The sequence below is a fragment of the Conger conger genome, chromosome 3, assembly GCF_963514075.1.
Source record: "Conger conger chromosome 3, fConCon1.1, whole genome shotgun sequence".
NCBI classification, from domain to species: Eukaryota; Metazoa; Chordata; class Actinopteri; order Anguilliformes; family Congridae; genus Conger; species Conger conger.
The window spans coordinates 52561046-52586222 of record NC_083762.1 but is presented as its reverse complement, the minus strand read 5'-3'; the positions used below and the strand labels follow the sequence as shown (position 1 = coordinate 52586222).

At 41.8% G+C, this 25177-nt stretch overlaps 1 protein-coding gene across 6 annotated transcripts; it reads right to left on the bottom strand.

The window, feature by feature from the left end:
* Positions 1–1435: 1435 nt before the first annotated feature.
* LOC133124428 (myosin-16-like) lies at positions 1436–24413 on the bottom strand. 6 transcript variants are annotated; one of them, XM_061235632.1, is made up of 27 exons: positions 24268–24413; positions 23080–23184; positions 14280–14339; positions 13864–13950; positions 13560–13643; positions 13281–13364; positions 12959–13042; positions 12634–12717; positions 12331–12414; positions 12019–12102; positions 11714–11806; positions 11400–11483; positions 11079–11162; positions 10757–10840; positions 10446–10529; positions 10126–10209; positions 9804–9887; positions 9492–9578; positions 9171–9254; positions 8849–8932; positions 8537–8623; positions 8216–8299; positions 7894–7977; positions 7577–7639; positions 6873–7018; positions 4024–4136; positions 1436–2248 (listed from the first exon to the last, which is right to left on the bottom strand). In XM_061235632.1, the coding sequence occupies exons 1-27, from the start codon at positions 24341–24343 to the stop codon at positions 2083–2085; spliced, it is 2427 nt and encodes an 808-aa protein (XP_061091616.1). In that variant the 5' UTR covers positions 24344–24413; the 3' UTR covers positions 1436–2082. The 6 variants fall into 6 exon arrangements, with proteins under 6 accessions (XP_061091616.1, XP_061091617.1, XP_061091618.1 ...); XM_061235633.1 differs by having other exon boundaries at positions 8537–8620; XM_061235634.1 differs by having other exon boundaries at positions 9492–9575.
* Between the last annotated feature and the right edge of the window lie 764 nt (positions 24414–25177).

Here is a 25177-nt window from a genome sequence, read left to right as displayed (position 1 = left end):
ATTGTGTCCTTGTATAACTTTTCTCATACTCTAGTCCAAAACCAGCAACGTGATAGATCAAGGTGGTCAAGGTGGTAATTACTAGGGCAGTGGGGAGTACACAGTTGCCCCTCCAGCCCCAGCATCTGCTTCTTCGGGGTTTGACAGAGGCTTGTGACATCACAGATTTTATGTCTGAGCTGTTATCCGCTTGTTTGTCTCCAAGGGTCACAGGTGGCCAACCTGGATGGAGCCATGGCTAATGGGTTCGCCACAGCTCTTTAGGTTGGGCCCAATTTTTGCTATCCTGGTGAGAGTAATGGCAGGAGCAGAGATCTTGTAGAGTATTGTTGAGGAGAGGAGCTATAACACTCCTGCCCTCAGAGGTGATGGAACAGGGGTTTTATTCAACCTATTTCCTGATGCCAAGTAGGAGGGGTGTTTCTGGCCCATCCAGAATTTGGAAAATTAAAAGGAAAAAGCAACCATCTGAACTATAGCTGTTGATCAGAGTCTCCTTCCATCAGGGCAGGAATGACCGTCTCAGCCATGGCAGATTGGAACTGAGCTTGAACGGTGCCCCTTCCCCTGTCAGGTTGGGCTCTGGTGGACCCCAGAGGGATGTTGGGGGTAGATGCCCCAGCATTTGCATGGCCACAGGCCCTTCTGTATGCTTTTCTCCCCCTTCCCTATTTGGCCAGCGGTTTTCACCTAAGTGAAGGTGTTGTGAGCCAGGGCGGCCAAGACTGTCCCCATCAGTCCTGGACGGCTGAGGTGGTAGGAATGCTGAGAGGATCCCCTGGCAACTCCCAATCAGACTATGCTGTCTTGGGTGGAGGGCTGCTTTGGCATCCGAACCTGAGGTTATTCAGACTGCGTGTTCTTGGCCCAGTGCAACAACTCAACAGGCAAACGGGGCCCCCTCTATTTGGGTGCTCTGTGCTAGTCACTCTGTTGTGAGTGCCAATCCTGGGGCAGAGACACGGGTTTGTGTGGCACTGGATCAGTTCTGGGACACAGCAATGTTATCTAAATTAGAGTAGCCAGGTGTTGAATTTTGTTGCATATCCTTTTCATGTAATGGTTGATTGTAAGTAAGTGAAGAAGGATTTTGGATAAGTGAGTAGCTACAGTATAATGGGAAAAGTCTATTGAAGGGGGTTTCAGCAGTCCACTCATTGATCACTTCAACATCAGCTTGTACACCAGCTTGCTAATGCAAATATTTAATCAGCCAATCAAGTGGCAGCAATAAATGCATAAAAGCATGCAGATGTGGTCAAGAGGTTGAGCTGTTTTTCAGAACAAATGTCAGAATGGGGAAGAAATGTGATCGAGGTGGCTTTGACCGTGGAATGATTGTTGGTGCCAGACAGGGTGGTTTGAGCATCTCAGAAACTGCTGATCTCCTGGGGCTGAAGAATCAATCCTTGGTTTCAGAATTAAGACAATAAACTCAAAGGATAAAACATTTTTTTAATGAAGAGTATGAATAGCATATAATGCAATGGGAAATGTCTGCAGAACATTACCATTATAAAATATCACAATCACATAGTTTTCTGGCAGATCTATCTGCATGCAGTCAAGTGGAAATAAATCAAAAGTAATTACTGCAAATAAAGTATCTGCATTTGGTGATGGGGCAAGCCATTGTGCCCTTTCTAGTCACACACGTTCCATGGATCGCTGGTAACATGTAAAGTCTCACAAAGTCAAAGTAGTTTGTTTAACCAACTGTGAGAAAGTTACCTCATGCATGTCCTAAATGTAAATCTGGCAGCGTCTATGTCTTTATGAGTGAAGCAACAGACATATTACATCCTCACACATAATCCAGAGAATATGGAAGCACAGGAGGTGCTTCCTGGAATCCAAATAGCAGTTCGGCTTTTGAAAATCACCCCCCAAAATGTCTTATATTTCCTGGCAAAAATACAGCTTCATTTATGCGGAGAAATAGCAAATCATTGCAAATAAACAGTAAGCTTTCAGCACATGTTTGTCATTAGGCCCCAAACTTTGATCACAAATGCAAATACAGGTACAGCAAAATGGTGAAAGATGTTACTTCTGTCTCCATTGCACAGAAGAATGTGAAAGTCACTTTTTACACACAAATCTTTTTTGTTTAGTGCAAGACGCATCAAACCATTGGGAAAGTGCTCCTTGTTCATCTCCAATGGCTGCACAGTCCTCTCCATTTCGATCTCCACCCCCAGTCCAATTATCAGGCTCATGCTTCCCATTTTCCCTTCTGTACCAAGACCTTAATAAATGGAACAGTATGGTAATTAAATGTCTAGTTTCTGTATATCAGCTAGTATTTAGGGGTAAAAGACATTTTGTTATCAAATGCAGTGCATTTTTTACTGAAATAGCATGCATCTTAGCCAGACAGAGTAACTGCCTTATGTACAGGCTGAAAACACACCTGTATAGGCAGCAACTTGGCTGAGCTATCACCAAACTCTGATAATTTATTATTGGTTAATTACTAGCCTTACCTATTCCACACTTAATGCGACAGTAGATCCTCAAACTTTTTTCTACTAAAGCATTACCTCCCCAATTTTCCTTCCCAAAGTTATATGTTTTTGTACTAACTACTATTGGTATACTGATGACTTGGCATCATCCCTGCTCTGCCTAAACCTTGCATGCGCATATATGTAAATCAGCATATCCTGAATGACTTAGCATACGTGTAATTTAGCCACTATGGCAGCCACATTCTGAATGTGTTGAGACGGGTGCGTGGGGGTTGGACCCAAAATGCACGACTCAGAAACAATAGTTATATAAAGACCCCTCAGGGTTTTATTCGGGACGAGTCCCAGGAGCGTAGTCAAAACAAGCAAAGTCCATACACGTAGATCCAGCCAAACAAATAGTAAACAAACAAGAAGCACGGTGCCGAGGGAAGAGGCAAGCTCGTAGTCGGTAAACGTGCAGGGAGGTCCGGTAGCAGGATAGCTGTCAGCGGGGCAGATGAACAGGCGGACGGCAGGCAGAGGCGTAGTCGTGGGCGAAGCGGGAGTCGAAACCATGAAACAATCAGCGAAGCAGAAGTACAAAAACGGTAGGCGAGGACGTGGTCAAAAACAAACGATGGTCACAAAACCGAAATCAATAATCAATGGTCGGGAACAGGCTTGGATCGTAACGTGTAATCAAAACAGTACATAATGCTCAAGAGTTGCGTGGTAAACAGAGGCAAACAATTTCGCGAAGAACAGTTGCGCGACTGGGCTATAAATGCGGGTGTAGACAGGTGTAGACAATTAGTTAGAGCGTAGCAAGGAAATGGAAAACAGGTGCGATGGATGACAAGTTTAACAAGGTGATTAGTAATCGTTAGTAATAAACCTATCCTGCCCTAGCATTAGTAAATTAGTAAATGACATGCACGAGAAACGTAAGGTAACATGAACACATGATTAGTTTGTTAGTTTCTACCCAATCCTGATCTAGCGTTAGTAGTTTTAGTAAATAGACAAATGGAAACAATTAGGGAGTGAATAACAGAAAGAGAGAGAGAGAAAAGGCGGAACGCAAGGTTTGCGGAAAGACATGTAAAAGTGTATGCATAAACAACGACCAGTTAACGCAACAATAAACATAAATCAAAGCATAACACAAAGCGAAACTAAGACGATAACCACTCAACATAACAAGGTAATATAATCGTACGAAACATAACTAGACATGACAAGAAAATAAATCGTAACGAAACATAACTAAACAACATGACAAACCTAGACTAACATAATACATGATAAGACACTACGTGACTAAGACAACATGAATAAACATAAAACATGGCAAGACAGACCTGAAACGTGACATGTGTTTTAGTTTGGAAGGCAGGATGGAGAACAGCTAAACTGAAAAAAAGGATGAAATCCAATATCAAGTAATCATTTCAATGCTGAAATGATGCTGGAATGGATTTCACACCAGAAGCATTTCTGCACATTTGTGCAAATGCAGTTAGGTCAGTTTGCCCTTCCTGAAGCAGAGCTACACACAGGAAGATCTTACTGTATTTTTGTCTGACTGAGTGGTGTATTGTCTACCCAGCGCCATTGTCCTTCAGTTCCCAGATCACTCAGCCCAATCCAGTGTGTCTCACTAATGCTGGATGACACAAATGCCTGAACAAGAGATATAAAAAGGAATTACTTGACAATTGCAGCAAGCTTTCCAACATTAGATTATACAAGTGCATCTCAAATAATTGGAATATCGTGGAAAAGTTTTTTCAGTGAAACTTTCATATGAGGTGAAATATTTTTTGTTTTAATCTTGATGATTACGGCTTACAGCTCATGAAAAAAATCCACTATATCAAAATATTTTAATATTACATAAGACCAATCAAAAAAAGCATTTATAATACAGAAATGTCAACCTACTGAAAAGTATGTTCATTTATGCTGACTTGACAGTTGTCCAGAAGACACTCATTGACACCCTCCACAAGGGTAAGCCACAGAAGGTCATTGCTGAAAGGGCTGGCTGTTTGCAGAGTGCTGTATCAAAGCATATTCATGGAAAGTTGACTGGAAGGGAAAAGTGTGGTAGGAAAAGGTGCACAAGCAACAGGGATGACCGATTTGAGGATTGTGAAGCAAAGCCGATTCAAGGACTTGGGGGAGCTTCACAAGGAGTGGACTGAGGCTGGAGTCACCAGGCTGGATCAAGAGCCACCACACACAGACGTGTTCAGGAAATGGGCTACAAGTGTCGCATTCCTAGTGTTGAGCCACTCCTGAACCAGAGACAACATCAGAAGCGTCCTACCTGGGCTAAGAGAAAAATAACAGGACTGTTACTCAGCGGTCCAAAGTCCTCTTTTCAGATGAAGGTAAATTTTGCATTTAATTTGGAAATCAAGGTCCCAGAGTCTGGAGGAAGAGTGGAGAGGCACAGAATCCAAGTTGCTTGAGGTCCAGAATGAAGTTTCCATAGTCAGTGATGATTTGGGGTGCCATGTCATCTGCTGGTGTTGGTCCATTGTGTTTTATCAAGTCCAGAATCAACGCAGTACCAGGAGATTTTAGAGCACTTCATGCTTCTGTCTGCTGACAAGCTTTATTTCCTTTTCCAGCAGGACTTGGCACCTGCCCATAGTGCCAAAACTACAAGTAACTGGTTTGCTGACCATGGTATTACTGTGCTTGACTGGCCAGCCAACTCACCTGACCTGAACACCTTAGAGAATCCATGGGGTATTGTCAAGAGGAAGATGAGAGACACCAGACCCAACAATACAGACAAACTGAAGGCCGCTATTAAAGCAACCTGGGCTTCCTGTCACGTTTCAGGTCTGTCTCACCATGTTTTATGTTGATTTATGTTTATTCATGTTGTCTTAGTCACGTAGTGTCTTATCATGTATTATGTTAGTCTAGGTTTGTCATGTTGTTTAGTTTATTTCTTGTTACGATTTATTTTCTCGTCATGTCTAGTTATGTCTTGTTACGATTTATTTTCTTGTCATGCCTAGTTATGTTTTCGTACGATTATATTACCTGGTTATGTTGAGTGATTATCGTCTTAGTTTCGCTTTGTGTTATGTTTCGATGTATGTTTATTGTTACGTTAACTGGTCGTTGTTATGCATACACTTTTACATGTTTTTCCGCAAACCTTGCGTTCCGCCTTTTCTCTCTCTCTCTCTCTCTCTCGTTCTGTCCTTCACTCCCCTTATGTTTCTATTGGTCTATTTACTAAAACTACTAACGCTAGATCAGGATTGGGTAGAAACTAACAAGACTAATCATGTGTTCATGTTTCCTTACGTTTCTCGTGCATGTCATTTACTAATTTACTAATGCTAGGGCAGGATAGGTTTATTACTAACGATTACTAATCTCCTTGTTAAACTTGTCATCCATCGCACCTGTTTTCCATTTCCTTGCTACGCTCTTACTAATTGTCTACACCTGTCTACACCTGCATTTATAGCCCAGTCGCGCAACTGTTCACTGCGAAATTGTCTGCCTCTGTTTTTTCACGCAACTCTTGAGCATTAGTTACTGTTTGATTACACGTTACGATCCACGCCTGTTTACTGACCATCGACTATTGATTTCTGTTTTGTGACCTTCGTTTTGTTTCTCGACTACGTCCCCGCCTACCGTTTTTGTACTTTTGCCCCGCTGATTGTTTCATGGTTTCGACTCCCGCTTCGCCCACGACTACGCCTCTGCCTGCCGTCCGCCTGTTCATCTGCCCCGCTGACAGCTCTCCTGCTACCGGACCTCCCTGCACGCCTACCGACTACGAGATTGCCTCTTCCCTCGGCACCGTGCTTTTTGTTTGTTTTGTATTTGTTTGGCTGGATCTTCGTGTATGGACTTTGCTTGTATTGACTACGCTCCTGGGACTCGTCCCGAATAAAGCCCTAACGGGACTTTATTTTACTATTGTTTCTGAGTCGTGCATTTTGGGTCCAACCCCCACGCACCCGTCTCACTTCCATAACACCTCAGCCATGCCACAGGCTGATTGCCTCCATGCAACGCCGCATTGACGCAGTAATTTGTGCTAAAGGAACCCCAACCACGTTTGAGCGCATAAATGAACATACTTTTCAGAAGGTCTACATTTCTGTATTATAAATCCTTTTTTTGATTGGTCTTATGTAATATTATAATATTTTGAGGTACTGCAGATTTTCATGAGCTGTAAGCCATAATCATCAAGATTGAAACAAAAAAAGGATTGAAATATTTCAGTTTACGTGTAATGAATCTAGAATAGATGAAAGATTCACTTTTTTAAATTAAATTACAGAAAAAAAAATATTCAAGTTTTTTGAGATGCACATGTATGCACAGTAAAATGTCCTTTGTAAGACTTGCATTACAAATCAAATTCTTTACCTGTTCCTGCTCAAAGTTGATAATGACCAGTTTAGCCCCCTTTGAGATGCAATAATCACGACTTCGCATCCAATTCAATTTCTCAGTGGAAAATAAGTAGCACTGTCCCAGATGATTCCTCCAGCCACTGTCGCACTCTCTATTTGCTGTGTCACACACAGATACAGGGTCACAGTAGGTTATGCAGGATATCCACTATTTGCTGTGGTCACAGTTTATGTTTTTGTTTCACAGAGACACAGAGAGTCACAGTTTCAGTGATACAGGGTCATGGTTTATCAATTTATGCAATTAAATATTGCTCAGAAAAGTAATGCCTTGCTCAACTGTAAACCGTGTAAACACAAGGCGGGGCAGAGAGGGTGTCAAACTGATATCCCATAGGGCAGCAGTATCTGTAGGTTTTGTGCTTTCCTTTCAACCAGAAGCCAATTTAGGCCTTGGAAGGAAGGTGTGTTGATCTCTTAGCCAACCAGTGATGTAGTTTTTACAAACTGTATTGAAACAGACCAAAAGCCAATAAACACTGTAGCCTCTGAACTCTGGAATGAAACTCTCATCCTCAAGATTACAACTATTGAAGCTATTTTCTCAGTAATAATAACGATAAAAATCATGTTTCATATTCATGTACTACACAGTGAAGCTATGATTTTGATGTGCCCCCCATCAACCTTCACATCTACTGAAGCAATCAAACTCACCCTTGCAAGTTTTCAGTAGATCACTGTGATTGGCCTGAAGTTCCTGCAACTGTCTCTCAGTTCCTGATTCACAAGAAAGAGACAAGCATTCACTTCCATTCCAATTAGCAAAGTCAGTAGATTTCAGTTCAGTTCCACAGAAGAAAGACATGCAGAGATGTTCCTGGGGGTTTGATTGCTGACAGGGTTGGTTCCTGTTCCTTGTGTTATAGCCTCTGGAACTTGGACTGTTTTGGATCTTAATCTTCATTAACCTCTGTCCTTAGTTTACAAGAAGACTGTGATAATAAAGCCCAAAACATCTTATTTAGACACACCTGCTAGTTTCTGTTGCAGAGAGGAGAGAGAGGCAGAGATGTTCCTGTTCCGGACCTCCAGGGAATTTGCAACACTATTTTTTTCTGTTAATAGAAAACAAGGTGAATTTAATCATATTACAAATGTGCTGAATGTCTTATTTCTTACTCACCGCACACTGCTATATAACAGTATATCAACAACTTCCCGGTGCTGTCCCTTGTCTTATAGCCTCTGTAGCTTGGACCATCGCTGGAATCTAATCTCTAAGAATCCCTTGGTTTGCAAGAGAATAAGAATCCCTTGGTTTGCAAGAGAATAAGATCTTATGCTCTGACTCACCAGTTAGTTTCTGCTCCACAGAAAAAAGAGATGCAGAGAGGTTCTTGTTCTGAGCCTCCAGGGATTCTGCAATGATGTGTTTGTCTGTTGGAAAAAAATAATTGAGCACTTTCTTGTCTGATACCCTCCTTCACAAGTCTGACAGTTAGCTAACTGAAAGCAGGCAGTTTGGGGTTGGGAATGCTTATGGGCTGGTTCCTGTTCCTTGTGTTATTGCCCCTGGAACTTGGACTGTTTTGGATCGTAATCTTCATGAACTTCTGTCCATAGCTTGCAGGAAGACTGTGGAAATAAAGCCAAAGATTTCTGATTCAGACTCACCTGCTAGTTTCTGTTGTACAGAGGACAAGAAGGCAGAAAGATTCCTGTTCTGAGTCTCCAGGGATTTGGCAATGATGCATTCGTCTGCTGGAAAAAAAGAGAATTAAGCAGTGCCTTGTCTGATATCTGTCTTCACAAGCTGACCGATGGCAGACAGTTTCGGTTTGGGAATGCTTATGGGGTTGGTTCCTGTTCCTTGTGTTATAGCCTCTGGAACTTGGACTGTTTTGGATCTTAATCTTCATTAACTTCTGTCCTTAGTTTACAAGAAGACTGTGATAATAAAGCCCAAAACATCTTATTTAGACGCACCTGCTAGTTTCTGTTGCAGAGAGGAGAGAGAGGCTGAGATGTTCCTGTTCCGGACCTCCAGGGAATTTGCAACACTATTTTTTTCTGTTAATAGAAAACAAGGTGAATTTAATCATATTACAAATGTGCAGAATGTCTTATTTCTTACTCACCGCACACTGCTATAAAACAGTATATCAACAACTGCCCGGTGCTGTCCCTTGTCTTATAGCCTCTGTAGCTTGAACCATCGCTGGAATCTAATCTCTAAGAATCCCTTGGTTTGCAAGAGAATAAGAATCCCTTGGTTTGCAAGAGAATAAGATCTTATGCTCTGACTCACCAGTTAGTTTCTCCTCCACAGAAAAAAGAGATGCAGAGAGGTTCTTGTTCTGAGCCTCCAGGGATTCTGCAATGATGTGTTTGTCTGTTGGAAAAAAATAATTTAGCACTTTCTTGTCTGATACCCTCCTTCACAAGTCTGACAGTTAGGTAACTGAAAGCAGGCAGTTTGGGGTTGGGAATGCTTATGGGCTGGTTCCTGTTCCTTGTGTTATTGCCCCTGGAACTTGGACTGTTTTGGATCGTAATCTTCATGAACTTCTGTCCATAGCTTGCAGGAAGACTGTGGAAATAAAGCCAAAGATTTCTGATTCAGACTCACCTGCTAGTTTCTGTTGTACAGAGGACAAGAAGGCAGAAAGATTCCTGTTCTGAGTCTCCAGGGATTTGGCAATGATGCATTCGTCTGCTGGAAAAAAAGAGAATTGAGCAGTGCCTTGTCTGATATCTGTCTTCACAAGCTGACCGATGGCAGACAGTTTCGGTTTGGGAATGCTTATGGGGTTGGTTCCTGTTCCTTGTGTTATAGCCTCTGGAACTTGGACTGTTTTGGATCTTAATCTTCATTAACTTCTGTCCTTAGTTTACAAGAAGACTGTGATAATAAAGCCCAAAACATCTTATTTAGACGCACCTGCTAGTTTCTGTTGCAGAGAGGAGAGAGAGGCTGAGATGTTCCTGTTCCGGACCTCCAGGGAATTTGCAACACTATTTTTTTCTGTTAATAGAAAACAAGGTGAATTTAATCATATTACAAATGTGCAGAATGTCTTATTTCTTACTCACCGCACACTGCTATAAAACAGTATATCAACAACTGCCCGGTGCTGTCCCTTGTCTTATAGCCTCTGTAGCTTGAACCATCGCTGGAATCTAATCTCTAAGAATCCCTTGGTTTGCAAGAGAATAAGAATCCCTTGGTTTGCAAGAGAATAAGATCTTATGCTCTGACTCACCAGTTAGTTTCTCCTCCACAGAAAAAAGAGATGCAGAGAGGTTCTTGTTCTGAGCCTCCAGGGATTCTGCAATGATGTGTTTGTCTGTTGGAAAAAAATAATTGAGCACTTTTTGTCTGATACCCTCCTTCACAAGTCTGACAGTTAGCTAACTGAAAGCAGGCAGTTTGGGGTTGGGAATGCTTATGGGCTGGTTCCTGTTCCTTGTATTATCGCCTCTGGAACTTGGACTGTTTTGGATCCTAATCTTCATGAACTTCTGTCCTTAGCTTGCAGGAAAACTGTGGAAACAAAGCCAAAGATTTCTGATTCAGACTCACCTGCTAGTTTCTGTTGTACAGAGGACAAGGAGGCAGAAAGATTCCTGTTCTGAGTCTCCAGGGATTTTGCAATGATGTATTCGTCTGTTGGAAAAAAAGAGAATTGAGCAGTGCCTTGTCTGATATTTGTCTTCACAAGCTGACCGATGGAGGCAGTTTCGGTTTGGGAATGCTTATGGGGTTGGTTCCAGTTCCTTGTGTTATAGCCTCTGGAACTTGGACTGTTTTGGATCTTAATCTTCATTAACTTCTGTCCTTAGTTTACAAGAAGACTGTGATAATAAAGCCCAAAACATCTTATTTAGACACACCTGCTAGTTTCTGTTGCAGAGAGGAGACAGAGGCAGAGATGTTCCTGTTCCGGACCTCCAGGGAATTTGCAACACTATTTTTTTCTGTTAATAGAAAACAAGGTGAATTTAATCACATTACAAATATGCAGAATGTCTTATTTCTTACTCACCGCACACTGCTATATAACAGTATATCAACAACTTCCCGGTGCTGTCCCTTGTCTTATAGCCTCTGTAGCTTGGACCATCACTGGAATCTAATCTCTAAGAATCCCTTGGTTTGCAAGAGAATAAGAATCCCTTGGTTTGCAAGAGAATAAGATCTTATGTTATGACTCACCAGATAGTTTCTGCTCCACAGAAAAAAGAGATGCAGAGAGGTTCTTGTTCTGAGCCTCCAGGGATTCTGCAATGATGTGTTTCTCTGTTGGAAAAAAATAATTGAGCACTTTCTTGTCTGATACCCTCCTTCACAAGTCTGACAGTTAGCTAACTGAAAGCAGGCAGTTTGGGGTTGGGAATGCTTATGGGCTGGTTCCTGTTCCTTGTGTTATTGCCTCTGGAACTTGGACTGTTTTGTATCCTAATCTTCATTAACTTCTTTCCTTAGCTTGCAGGAAGTCTGTAGAAACAAAGCCAAAGATTTCTGATTCAGACTCACCTGCTAGTTTCTGTTGTACAGAGGACAAGGAGGCAGAAAGATTCCTGTTCTGAGTCTCCAGGGATTTTGCAATGATGTATTCGTCTGTTGGAAAAAAAGAGAATTGAGCAGTGCCTTGTCCGATATCTGTCTTCACAAGCTGACTGATGGCAGGCAGTTTCGGTTTGGGAATGCTTATGGGGTTGGTTCCTGTTCCTTGTGTTATAGCCTCTGGAACTTGGACTGTTTTGGATCTTAATCTTCATTAACTTCTGTCCTTAGTTTTTACGAGAAGACTGTGATAATAAAGCCCAAAACATCTTATTTAGACGCACCTGCTAGTTTCTGTTGCAGAGAGGAGAGAGAGGAGAGAGAGGCAGAGATGTTCCTGTTCCGGACCTCCAGGGAATTTGCAACACTATTTTTTTCTGTTCATCGAAAACAAGGTGAATTTAATCATATTACAAATGTGCAGAATGTCTTATTTCTTACTCACTGCACACTGCTATATAACAGTATATCAACAACTTCCCGGTGCTGTCCCTTGTCTTATAGCCTCTGTAGCTTGGACCATCGCTGGAATCTAATTTCAAAGAATCCCTTGGTTTGCAAGAGAATAAGATCTTATGTTATGACTCACCAGTTAGTTTCTGCTCCACAGAAAAAAGCGATGCAGAGAGGTTCTTGTTCTGAGCCTCCAGGGATTCTGCAATGATGTATTCGTCTGTTGGAAAAAAAGAGAATTGAGCAGTGCCTTGTCTGATATCTGTCTTCACAAGCTGACTGATGGCAGACAGTTTCGGTTTGGGAATGGTTATGGGGTTGGTTCCTGTTCCTTGTATTATAGCCTCTGGAACGTGGACTGTTTTGGATCTTAATCTTCATTAACTTCTGTCCTTAGTTTACAAGAAGACTGTGATAATAAAGCCCAAAACATCTTACTTAGACGCACCTGCTAGTTTCTGTTGCAGAGAGGAGAGAGAGGCAGAGATGTTCCTGTTCCGGACCTCCAGGGAATTTGCAACACTATTTTTTTCTGTTAATAGAAAACAAGGTGAATTTAATCATATTACCAATGTGCAGAATGTCTTATTTTTTACTCACCGCACACTGCTATATAACAGTATATCAACAACTTCCCGGTGCTGTCCCTTGTCTTTTAGCCTCTGCAGCTTGGACCATTGCTGGAATCTAATCTCTAAGAATCCCTTGGTTTGCAAGAGAATAAGAAAAAGGATCTTGTGTTCTGACTCACCAGTTAGTTTCTGCTCCACAGAAAAAAGAGATGCAGAGAGGTTCTTGTTCTGAGCCTCCAGGGATTCTGCAATGATGTGTTTGTCTGTTGGAAAAAAAAAACAATTGAGCACTTTCTTATCTGATATCCTCCTTCACAAGTCTGACAGTTAGCTAACTGAAAGCAGGCAGTTTGGACTTGGGAATGCTTATGGGGTTGGTTCCTGTTCCTTTTGTTATAGCCTCTGGAACTTGGACTGTTTTGGATCCTAATCTTCATGAACTTCTGTCCTTAGCTTGCAGGAAAACTGTGGAAACAAAGCCAAAGATTTCTGATTCAGACTCACCTGCTAGTTTCTGTTGTACAGAGGACAAGGATGCAGAAAGATTCCTGTTCTGAGCCTCCAGGGATTCTGCAATGATGTATTCGTCTGTTGGAAAAAAAAGAGAAAAAAAAGAATTGAGCAGTGCCTTGTCTGATATCCTTCTTCACAAGCTGACCGATGGCAGACAGTTTCGGTTTGGGAATGCTTATGGGGTTGGTTCCTGTTCCTTGTGTTATAGCCTCTGGAACTTGGACTGTTTTGGATCCTAATCTTCATTAACTTCTGTCCTTAGTTTACAAGACGACTGTGATAATTAAGCCCAAAACATCTTATTTAAACACACCTGCTAGTTTCTGTTGCAGAGAGGAGAGAGAGGCAGAGATGTTCCTGTTCCGGACCTCCAGGGAATTTGCAACACTATTTTTTTCTGTTAATAGAAAACAAGGTGAATTTAATCATATTACAAATGTGCTGAATGTCTTATTTCTTACTCACCGCACACTGCTATATAACAGTATATCAACAACTTCCCGATGCTGTCCCTTGTTTTATAGCCTCTGCAGCTTGGATTATCATTGGAATCTAATCTCTAAGAATCCCTTGGTCTTCTTTTCTGACTCACCTGTTAGTTTCTGCTCCACAGAAAAAAGAGACGCAGAAAGGTTTTTGTTCTGAGCCTCCAGGGATTCTGAAATGATGTGTTTATCTGTTGGAAAAAGAATAATTGAGCACTTTCTTGTCTGATATCCTCCTTAACAAGTCTGACAGTTAGCTAACTGAAAGCAGGCAGTTTGGGGTTGGGAATGCTTATGTGTTATAAGCCTCTGGGACTTGGACAGTTTTGGATCCTAATCTTAATGAACTTCTGTCCTTAGCTTGCAGAAAGACTGCGGAAACTAAGCCAAATATTTCTGATTCAGACTCACCTGCTAGTTTCTGTTGTAGAGATGACAAGGAGGCAGAAAGATTCCTGTTCTGAGCCTTGAGAAAATCTGACATTTGTGTGTGTTTCTCTGTTGAAGGAAACCAAATATAAATTGCAAATTGTAGTTATTGTCACATAGAGGCTTAAAGAGTATTTCCTTTTGTATATCTGAGCCTCTGAAGCTAGGCTCTCACATGAAACCTTTTTTTTGAGAATTTTGGTTCTTAATACTTCAAAAAACAAGTCTGTTATTCTCAGTTTATATTCCATTAAATAATTGATTGATTGATTGAATACATACTTGTTTATTTCAAAGACACTGCATGCCTGTTCAATGCTGGGGTAAAGAGCATGTGCTGCTATTATTTTATTGCTTCCTTTCTCCAGTGCACAGGCAGAACTCTGGTACACACTCACCTGCTATGTGTGGTTCCAAAGAGCACAGGGAGGCAGAGGAGTGCTGGACCTTCAGCGAATCTGGCATGTTACACAAAAACCAAAGGGATTTGTGATAGTGATAGAGCTATACATGATTTATTTCCCCCCAAATCTACTGTTGTCAATATGCTCTGCAAATAGAGACTAATCAAATGATTGAGATCACAACATCTAGTGTGGGGAAAAAATATATATTGCTCTGAAAAGAAGTATCTGCTGGATGAATGTATTATGACGGACTGTAAACGTTTGGCGTAACAATAGATACAGTATCTCATATAGATACAGTACAGTGTGTTGTAGATTTAATTTTAAATGGATAAAATAGCATCATTTTTGTAGAAGACTCAAAGCTGCAATTGCTGCCGAAGGGTCTTTTACAAAGTACTGAATTAATCCCTTAAGTATCGCCCGTTTTCTTGACACAAGCTTAAAAATTACATAAAATAAAATAGCTATTATTCTTTGACTACAGGCATAATCCTGGTCTCTACTGAATGGTAACCCTTCAGGAGTTGTTTTCCAATAGTCAGAATTACTCCAAAATATTACTGATATTACAGTTAAAGAAGCTGAAACGCAGTTATTAATGGACATTAATGGCATTTGGCATACACTCCTATCCAGAGCGATGTACAGTTGATTAGACTTGCTCAAGGGCCCAATGGCTGTGTGGATCTTATTATGGCTACACCAGGGATAGAACCACTGACCTTTGCGGGTCCCAGTCATGTACCTTAACCACTACGCTACAGGCCATCCTACAGTGAAAGCGAAAGCTTTTTTTCTCACTGAAAAGATTTTCTGTTTTTGACTGGATGCACATTATTGTAGCTGTAGCTTGTGCGCTTAGAAACACAATGGAGCCAAATCACAAAACTGGACAAATCACAAAAAAGGACACATGGAAATTGTAATACATTATATTATGGGTCTTATGAGGCAAACACATTCCATAATTTCACAAACTATGTATTATTCAAAAGCAAGCTGGCTTGTTATATGTAGGCATACTGAATAATGGGGCAGCCTGTAGCGTTGTGGTTAAGGTACATGACTGGGACCCGCAAGGTCAGTGGTTCTATCCCTGGTGTAGCCATAATAAGATCCACACAGCCATTGAGCCCTTGAGCACCTTAACCCCACATTGCTCCAGGGGAGGATTGTCTCTTGCTTAGTCTAATCAACTGTACGTTGCTCTGGATAAGAGTGTCTGCCAAATGCCATTAATGTAATAATAATAAAATATTTTCAGAATGTATTTAGATGCTCACTGATACAAGTTCTCCTTGTGTCGTGTATTGTATTTAATTTACTTGTGTGTTTTTATTTTTCCATGTTGTAGGTTGGGTGTGGATCATGTTTTCCTTCCAGTCCAGGTTTTCCATCCCACTCACTCCACTCGCCTCGTTACCCCGCCTCATTTCCATCAGTTTCGCCAGCTTTTTCATCACCTCATTTATCCCATTACCACTGATTTCAGTTGCCTTAGTTCTGTAGGGACTACAACTTCCACATTCCCACAGGAAAATTCTGCGACATCCACCACGAATGACGTCTAACTTGGTTCAGCCAATCCCGTAATGGCGGGAGCAATAAACGGTCCCGTATAAGAGCAAGACACGTTCTTGGGATCTCTCTCTTCTGCCTCTTCTGCTTTTATTGCTTCTCTGCTTCTTCTCTTCGACGCACCCTTTTTGGCCATTCGCTTCAGCTCATCTGCTCCGAGACTCGGACAGAGGCTGAATGCTGCACAGCGCACTACCTGGTCTACGGACACACCCAGTTACCTCGCGGTAACTACGTGGCCTATAGTGAGTGGAAATTGTTGTACGCGGAACGCTACATCAGTTTACCCCAATAAAGCTCAACAACGAAACAGCAACAAACTTTTACACCTGGAAAAGGACCAGCGGATCAGACGACAACGCGCTGCTAAGACGGGAACACCCCAGCCTGCGCATCTCTCCCGGACACCATTCACAGCACCATCGCCGCTTCTACAAGGACAGCATGTCTTTTGGATCCAGCAATGCGTATGGACTCAGTAAGAAAACAAACATTCAGGCATAGCCAGTGTTTAGTTTAGTCTTAACTGTTTTTGTGAATCTGTGTTTCAATATTTACCATCCTACCATTGTAATGTGTTTGGTTAGCTACATATATATGTACGCGAATTGATTCGCCGTCTTTTGCGCATATATAGAGTAAAACTACGCAAGTAGTCCCTTCTCACAGCTAACTCTAACTCATTACCACACCCAGAACTCTAGCTTACTCAAGCTAGCTACTCCCACCTTTCCTTTGTTCAAGCGACATGCGCGCTCGCGTGCGCCCACACACACACATACACGCCCTAACTTAACCTACTAATTTCCTTACTAACTTCCCGTTAGTTTATCTGTTCTGTGTTTTACGTTTGTTTAATAAATATATTTTATTAAACCCCGGTGTCCGTTTTGGAATCACATAGACATGAGAGCCGAGTTAAAGCAGTCTTTCGAAGAACTTCCAACCTTCAGGTTATCGGTATGTTTAATCATTAATATTGGTTATTTTAATTATTAATTAAAATACTAAATTTGTGGTTAGATATTTCTGATAATAGTAATTTTATGAGACTGATTACTTTTTGCAGTTATACTGCTACACAACGTTTAACTGGCGCCCCGGTTTCGTAGAGAGTAAAATCCCTGCGTTATTTGGCGGCCCGTGCGAGGACCCTACATAATTTGGAGTACCGTGCAAGGACCCCTACATATTTTGGTGCCCCGTGTGAGGGAGACTAGCTTTGGCTCAAATTTCATGTCTTGTGACTTCATAACAAATTCCCCATCCTAATTTGGAGCTCTGCGTGAGAAAGACGAGCTTTGGCTCATATCATGTCACGTGACTCCAGAACGAATTCTCGGCATTCTTTGGCTTTCTCAGCTAAATAGCCAGAAGTGCAATTTTCTGAAAAGACCACTAGATGTCACCCTTGTACCATTTTTGAAAGCTTTCTCAATACACTGCCCCCTAGTGTAACATTGTGGCATTACATTCGTAATCTTACACGGTAGTTTGTTGATTGGCATTTACCTTCCGGTATAATACGTATTATCAATAATAGTACTATTAGCCGCACTGTATTATTAATTATAATTACTTTGTCAAAGTAATTTTAATAATTAATTGAATTTTACATTTAAATCCAAATTTAATTGTAATTTCAACCAATCACATTCTGGTATTTAGGATTAATGTGATCAGCATCACAGTTCCTATTTTACGGTCTGAATATCCGCCATATGTTCGGTCATTTTGCTGTTGTTGCATTGCAGTACCGCTAGTGCAACTCGAGTCCCTGTGTGATGCTACAGCTACCTTGTACTATAGTTAGAGAATAATCAAAGTGCGTTTTAAATTCTTTATCCTTCATCACAACTTGTATGTTGGATTGTGATTTTGGTGAACAATTCATTGCCAACTTTTAGGAGCTCAAGGCCCTTCAAGAGTACCCTCTTAAGTTACTGATTCAGCTTTTAGCTTTATTTGGCTTGAGATATGGAACCCATATCTATTGATGAGTACCTTTCCTTTTTAGCCCATGGTTTAGCACCTGGCTACATAGCTTTCCTGAATCAGATGAACCTCACTGATTGTAGGAAAGAAATGTTCTCATTAATCAACGAGAAAGGTCACTCCCCCAACCATTCAAAAGACCCAATTCTAAGTTGTCTGGTCTTGAATTTTGCCAGACAGATTAGTCTTGCTCTTCAGAGCAACAAAAACTTAGAATCAGAGATGGCATACCTCAAAGGACAACACACCAGTGTTTTACTTGAGCTTCAAACTGTTGGCAAGAAAGCAGTACAATACTTGCGTGATCTGCATTCAGCCGAATCAGATCTTTGTTCCTACAGAGAGGAATTATTTCAGTTGAAGAGTGGATGCCACAAGCTACCACATCCACTCTCTTCTGTAAGCCTGCTTTCTCAGGCTTGCCCAACTCCAGCTTCTCCTGCTTCCTCCTTACACCACAAGGCAGAGGAAGGGGGGTCACAAATTGATTCGGGTTTGTCAGATCCCGGTTCCACAGCTTGCTCTGATGCAGACTTGTCAGTCTCCTCAGATTGCAGTGCTGTTGACCACCCATGCAATGGTTTGCCCACGTCTTCCCTGGAGAGGGAAAGGGGGGACTCCATCCCAACGGTGGTCCATCTCCGCAAGGGAGAAACAGTCAGGCGAGTACAGGACTGCACCTTCCATGCCCACCCCTCTCGTGAGGAGGTCAGGGAACCCTCCCGTGGACACGGTAGAGGAGATCTAGCGTTATTAATTGGGCACACAAAAAGCAACGCTAATCCTGCTAGCTTTCCCTTTATTACTGAGAGGATAGGTGACAGCTCTGTATAGTATACTGACAGCGACAATTCATCTTCTGCCAACCATTGTGAGAATGACTGTTTTGTAGCTCCGCCCCCTAAACCAAACCGAGGACGTCGAGCTCTGCGTGAAACGCATTCACATTCAAATGTGATTTCAGTCTCTCCTTCTCCAAACAGGCAGACTAGTGCAACTTCACATGGTCTTTGCTTTGAGGAGCTAGAGGCCATGGCGAAGTATGTCCACACATTTGACCCCAAGGACTCCGAATTTAACATTCTGAGTTACTTGAGAGAAGTTGACTACTGTCTCTCGGATTGGCCCAGGGCAACCGATCGAGAAAAGGTACGACTTGTATGGAAAACCTCAACCAGAGAGATCCATACATTTATGGAACAACTTCCACCACAGGTTCGTTCCAGCTATCCCAAGGTTTGTGAAGCGTTGGTAGCTGAGTACCTGCCACGGTTTGATCAGGCCACAGCCATGATCAAATCTGTGGAGGTTAAACATAGCCGTACAGAACGACCAAAAGACTTTTACCAACGACTTAAACATGCTTTTTTCCAGGGCAGAAACGGACCAGGCTTAGATGAAGATCAAGCCTTCAAATCCCTTTTTGTGCACAACCTGCACCCCTGTGTCCGAACTCATGTTTCACTGTTTTCAAGGGGCCAACACTCAGCCCTTGAATTAAGAAATGAAGCCCAAATAGTCTGGGACACTTTAAGGATTGTGCCCAGGAACGAGGTATTGGAAACAGCTAAGCACGTTGTTCCAACCAAGCCCGCCGGCACTTCCCAAGTTGCCCCATTAAAGTCTAATGGCTCAAAACAACAGCATGTGAGTAAGTTCCCGGTTAAGAGCCACCGTGGTCGCTTCTCACACTCTGATTCCAGCCGGAATTGGAGAGAAGACCGACCCGGTAGGCCCAAGCCTCAGAGTCACCAGCATGACTCTGATAGGGAAGATACCTTGTCTGAAGAGAGCTTCTTCAGTTCCTCTGAGGACAACTAAACCCTCTAACCTTTGTTCAGTAGTGTGTATGCCTTGAGTAACCACTCCAAAGAGCTATCTGGTCTTGTTCAACCTCCATCAAAAGACGTTGAATAAGACTGATCTATAGCCGTGGTCTCCTCACAGGCAGACTCCCAGCTGAAGCTTTGACCACTTTCTTTTGCACACCTTTCCTACCAAAGGGGGGTGGCAAAATAAACTGGTAGTTTATAGCAGCCACTTAGATTTGCTTGTAGCAGCAGCAAACGCAGATCGTAAGTAGGTACTGTAGAGTTAAATCCGACACCTGTTATAACTCGTAAACGTTCATTGCTTCTTTCTACACCTACTGAACCATCGTAAAGTATTGCATGTAGAAACTACAGTGTAATCTAAGTATATTGCCACACCCCAGTGTGCCTTACTCCACCTCTGCCCCAAGCAAGACAAGACCACTTGTGAGCTTACCACATCATTTAGAAATGAGACAACCTCTCCATTTCCTTCCTGATGACACAGCCATAAGGTTAAGCTTGGATACAGAAGCTGCCCTAATTTGAAAATGTCCCCACATATTTCAGATGACAACCCTCGTCAGCAACCTGACTGTAGGGACTAGAACAATTGGTCAGTCTGAACAAGACTTCCAAAAAGGCTGCAGCCTCTCCATCCTAGACCCCTACATCATCTGAACATTTTCATGGCTGGGTCATTCCTGTTGGTGCCCCACCTTCTGGACACCATGCAATAACTAACAAAACACCTGAACTGAACTAACAAAACGACTAACCCTTTCACCAAGTTTTCTCATGTTTTGTGACAATGTATTCACTGTTCGACCTTAGTGTTTCACATTGTTTGTATCATGTGTTTTAGACCAGTTTAGTTAATTGTTGATAAATGCCTGGATGTTTGACAGTCAATTGTGAACTGTGTTACCGACCCAATGTACTTGACCTGTGGACTGTGAACTGACTTTTGTGCTCTCAAGGAACACTGGCTTCAGTCGCATCCTGAGACCACAGGGGGGATGTAGGGACTACAACTTCCACATTCCCACAGGAAAATTCTGCGACATCCACCACGAATGATGTCTAACTTGGTTCAGCCAATCCCGTAATGGCGGGAGCAATAAACGGTCCCGTATAAGAGCAAGACACGTTCTTGGGATCTCTCTCTTCTGCCTCTTCTGCTTTTTCTGCTTCTTCTGCTTCTTCTCTTCGACGCACCCTTTTTGGCCGTTCGCTTCAGCTCATCTGCTCCGAGACTCGGACAGAGGCTGAATGCTGCACAGCGCACTACCAGGCCTACGGACACACCCAGTTACCTCGCGGTAACTACGTGGCCTATAGTGAGTGGAAATTGTTGTACGCGGAACGCTACATCAGTTTACCCCAATAAAGCTCAACAACGAAACAGCAACAAACTTTTACACCTGGAAAAGGACCAGCGGATCAGACGACAACGCGCTGCTAAGACGGGAACACCCCAGCCTGCGCATCTCTCCCGGACACCATTCACAGCACCATCGCCGCTTCTACAAGGACAGCATGTCTTTTGGATCCAGCAATGCGTATGGACTCAGTAAGAAAACAAACATTCAGGCATAGCCAGTGTTTAGTTTAGTCTTAACTGTTTTTGTGAATCTGTGTTTCAATATTTACCATCCTACCATTGTAATGTGTTTGGTTAGCTACATATATATGTACGCGAATTGATTCGCCGTCTTTTGCGCATATATAGAGTAAAACTACGCAAGTAGTCCCTTCTCACAGCTAACTCTAACTCATTACCACACCCAGAACTCTAGCTTACTCAAGCTAGCTACTCCCACCTTTCCTTTGTTCAAGCGACACGCGCGCTCGCGCGCGCCCACACACACACATACACGCCCTAACTTAACCTACTAATTTCCTTACTAACTTCCCGTTAGTTTATCTGTTCTGTGTTTTACGTTTGTTTAATAAATATATTTTATTAAACCCCGGTGTCCGTTTTGGAATCACATAGACATGAGAGCCGAGTTAAAGCAGTCTTTCGAAGAACTTCCAACCTTCAGGTTATCGGTATGTTTAATCATTAATATTGGTTATTTTAATTATTAATTAAAATACTAAATTTGTGGTTAGATATTTCTGATAATAGTAATTTTATGAGACTGATTACTTTTTGCAGTTATACTGCTACACAACGTTTAACTGGCGCCCCAGTTTCATAGAGAGTAAAATCCCTGCATTATTTGGCGGCCCGTGCGAGGACCCTACATAATTTGGAGTCCCGTGCGAGGACCCCTACAGTTCTCACCACATTCCTCACCCCTCAATCAATCATTCAATTAGTACTGGCACATGTAGGCATTCACTTCCAAATAGTTAATTATTAGTTAGATTCCCTATACCTCTCCTTTTCACTATTTAGTCCCAGCACACACTCCCTTCCCTGCCAGACTGTGAAGTTTCTCCTTCTAAGTCAAGTGCCTTTCATGTCTTTATCAAGTCTTGTGATCTGTCCAGTTTTGTCTCCATATCCAGTCTTGTCTCCTGCCTGTCCTGTTAATCCCTGCCAGCTCACCTGCCTGCTTGCGTTCCTGGTTCCTGGCAGCTCACCTGCCTGCTCGCCTTTCCGGTTCCTGGGGATCCTGATCTCCAGCTCACTCTGTCTATTCCTAATAAACACCTCCAGTGAGGAGCGCTTAACCTGACTGTGGTCTGCGTCTGCCTTTGGGTCCTCACCAGTCACCCGTTGTAACAGTAGGCATCGAAAAAAAAACATTTCTTGTGGTAAAATAACATGCCCGTAGTCGGTTAACTAATGAGCTAAGGTTCTACTGAGTTTTCTTACACACGGTTGTACTTTGGCTCATCGTGTTCAATTCTATGTACAAGTACTTTTCTAGAAGTACACAATGGTGAAATGGACGAGCATGATAATTCCTCCAGAGAAGTAAACAATGGACATTCTATCAACGTTTCTCCAAGTTGGCACATTTTTAGAAAGAGAAACTATTATGCATTTGGTCCGCTGTACACTTGTTGACACTGCCATTACCTTATTACTTGTAGTAGGCCTCTGTGGATTTCCAAAATGCAGATGAGTTTTAACCGTTAGTTTTAACGCTTTCAATCGGTATATCCTGTGACCATAGTGATTGAAAAGTACAGGCTGAAAATGAATTAAATAAAAATACTGACATAAATTAGAGATTGAAGCTTCAGATTTTTCATCAACATGTTTTCACTTTGTCATTATGGGTTTTTGAGTGTAGATTGATGGGCAGAAATGGCAATTTTATCAATTTAAATCTACAACATAATATAGTGTGAAAACAGTGAAAGGGTCTGAATACTGTCTGAAGCCACTGTATCCCTGGGTGATGGCTCAGAGCAGGGTTTTGCATGGAGGATGGTAGACTCACAGAGCACTCCCAGAGCAATGAGGCCACACAGCAGGATGAGGCAGAGCACAACCAGCGGGGCCCGGGTCATTCTCTTTGTAACACCAACACTCTTTCCCTGGATTTCTGGACATACAGTACACAATCAACACTGTCCAGAGAGCTCTGGGTCAGTCTGAAACTTCTCATTGCATCAAGCTGTTCAGTTTTTCTCAATTTACCCTACATTTACCTACATTTAAACCAGATTATGTCAGGATTGGATGCATTATGGGAAGTATAGCACAGTATTATGCAAATATCTTAGGCACCCTATATTTATAAATATGAATTTGGTCTTGGATGTTTGTTTTTTTTTGTTTGTTTGTTTTTCATGTGTCAGTAGAAAAGAGCAAATGTATGATTTCCAAGCATTATATTTCAACCAAAAAATGTAATGTTACAAATACTTTTTTGTATTTCAGTAAATAAAGTAACGTAACATATTAATCAATGGACCACTTTTCTGAAAACTTGATGGTGGCTGTCTGGGATTACCCAGAGAGCTAAAAGAATGTGAGACAGCCAAAGTATGCAGAAGAACTGTGGCTAGCTACTATATATAAAATTCCTATGTCAGTTATTAATGCCAGTACAGATCAGTTTTAGGATAACTCAAGCTTTGATTTTCTTAAATGAAATAATATTTCATTTGAGTGATTTAAACAATCATTCTGACAATGGAAGAAGCAATAATAGAAGACACAATGCAAACCATAAGTCAGCCTATGTTTCAATACACCAGGTTTACTGTGCCCTGCTAGCTTTAAGTTATTTTGCACAAACAGATTTTCACAATATAATAGCAAAAATGCATGTACATTAGGCTAAGTGGGGTATAAATTGCCCATAGACGTGTCCTGCGTGTATTTCTGTCATTCATCTAGGACAGTCTCCAATCTGAAATCTCTGGCTGAAATCTGAATTATCTGCAAATGTGTGCTTTTAATACTTTTTTTCACATTCAGAAATGGTTCAGAAATAAAGGCAATGCTTTATTTAAAATGGCATTGCTTTGTGATATGCCTTGTTTAGTTCCTGTGAAGTATACTGCATTTAATTTAGGTACAACTAGCAATTATTTCGATATCAATATTTTGCCAGCAGGCTCAACACAAGTCATTTTAATAAGGAAGATAAATATTATTAATCACATGCTTCACATCTCACCTCTGAAGACACATTCATTCTTCTGATCCAGTTCAGATAGAATTATTGCAGTGAGGCTGGAGTCATTTTTTTCCATTTCTCAATGAATAGCAGGGTATGAATGTATTTACAGAGGGATTGCAAATAGAGAGTGGGAGGACAGTCTTCCTTTTTTATCCACTGTTTTTCAGACTGAAAGTGGCAAATGCAGAAGTTAAAGAAGAAATAGGATGAAGAAACCAAAAGTATCACTGTGGTTTCTTTAAAAGAAAAAGAGACTAGAGGTTACTTCAACCCTTTGGTAAAGGGTAATTAACCTCAAATAAGTAAATAACCTCATAATGTAACAAGTTTCCCTGCTGCAAAAAAGTTTTGGCCCCCTTCCTGATTTCCTCTATTATTTGTGGTACTGAAAGGTTTCAGATCTTCAGACAAAATGAAATATTAGACAAAGGGAATACATCAAGTAAACACAACACATTTATCAAACACCCAAAAGTAATTCCCCTTAACATTAATTTGTCAGCAGGCATACCATCATGCAACCTGAATGATTGAAGATAGGCAGGTATGTGCTTGGTTAGTACTTGGATGGGAGACCTCCTAGGAACACAAAGTTCAATTTCAAAGTTCACAAATTCCAATGCCCCAGTGCAGTGATGGCACTGTGCTGTAGGAGGTGCTGACTTCAGGACGTTAGATTGAAGTCATTAAAGATCCCATGACACTCTGTGAAGAGTAGGGGGTTCCCCTGGTTCCTAACCTGCTACCTAATCATCCCGATTTAATTTCTCTGCCTCAGCTGATGAGTGGTGAGCATTCTGGCATGATGCCATTGCATCACCCAGGTGGGTTCTACACATTGGTGGTTCTTGAGTTCTCTTCACTGTAAAGCCCCATGAGTTGCCGCCTGGAGAGAAAAGCGCTATAT

What these genes read in the sequence shown, in the direction of transcription:
- LOC133124428 (XM_061235632.1), bottom strand. Translation starts at nt 24,343, where the DNA reads ATGGAAAAAAATGACTCCAGCCTCACTGCAATAATTCTATCTGAACTG. An exon ending in TTTGGAACCACACATAGCAG is followed by an intron (nt 13,951 to 14,279) that starts GTGAGTGTGTAC and finishes TTCCTTCAACAG; the next exon opens with AGAAACACACACAAATGTCA. An exon ending in TCTGCAACAGAAACTAGCAG is followed by an intron (nt 11,484 to 11,713) that starts GTGCGTCTAAAT and finishes TTTTTCCAACAG; the next exon opens with ACGAATACATCATTGCAAAA.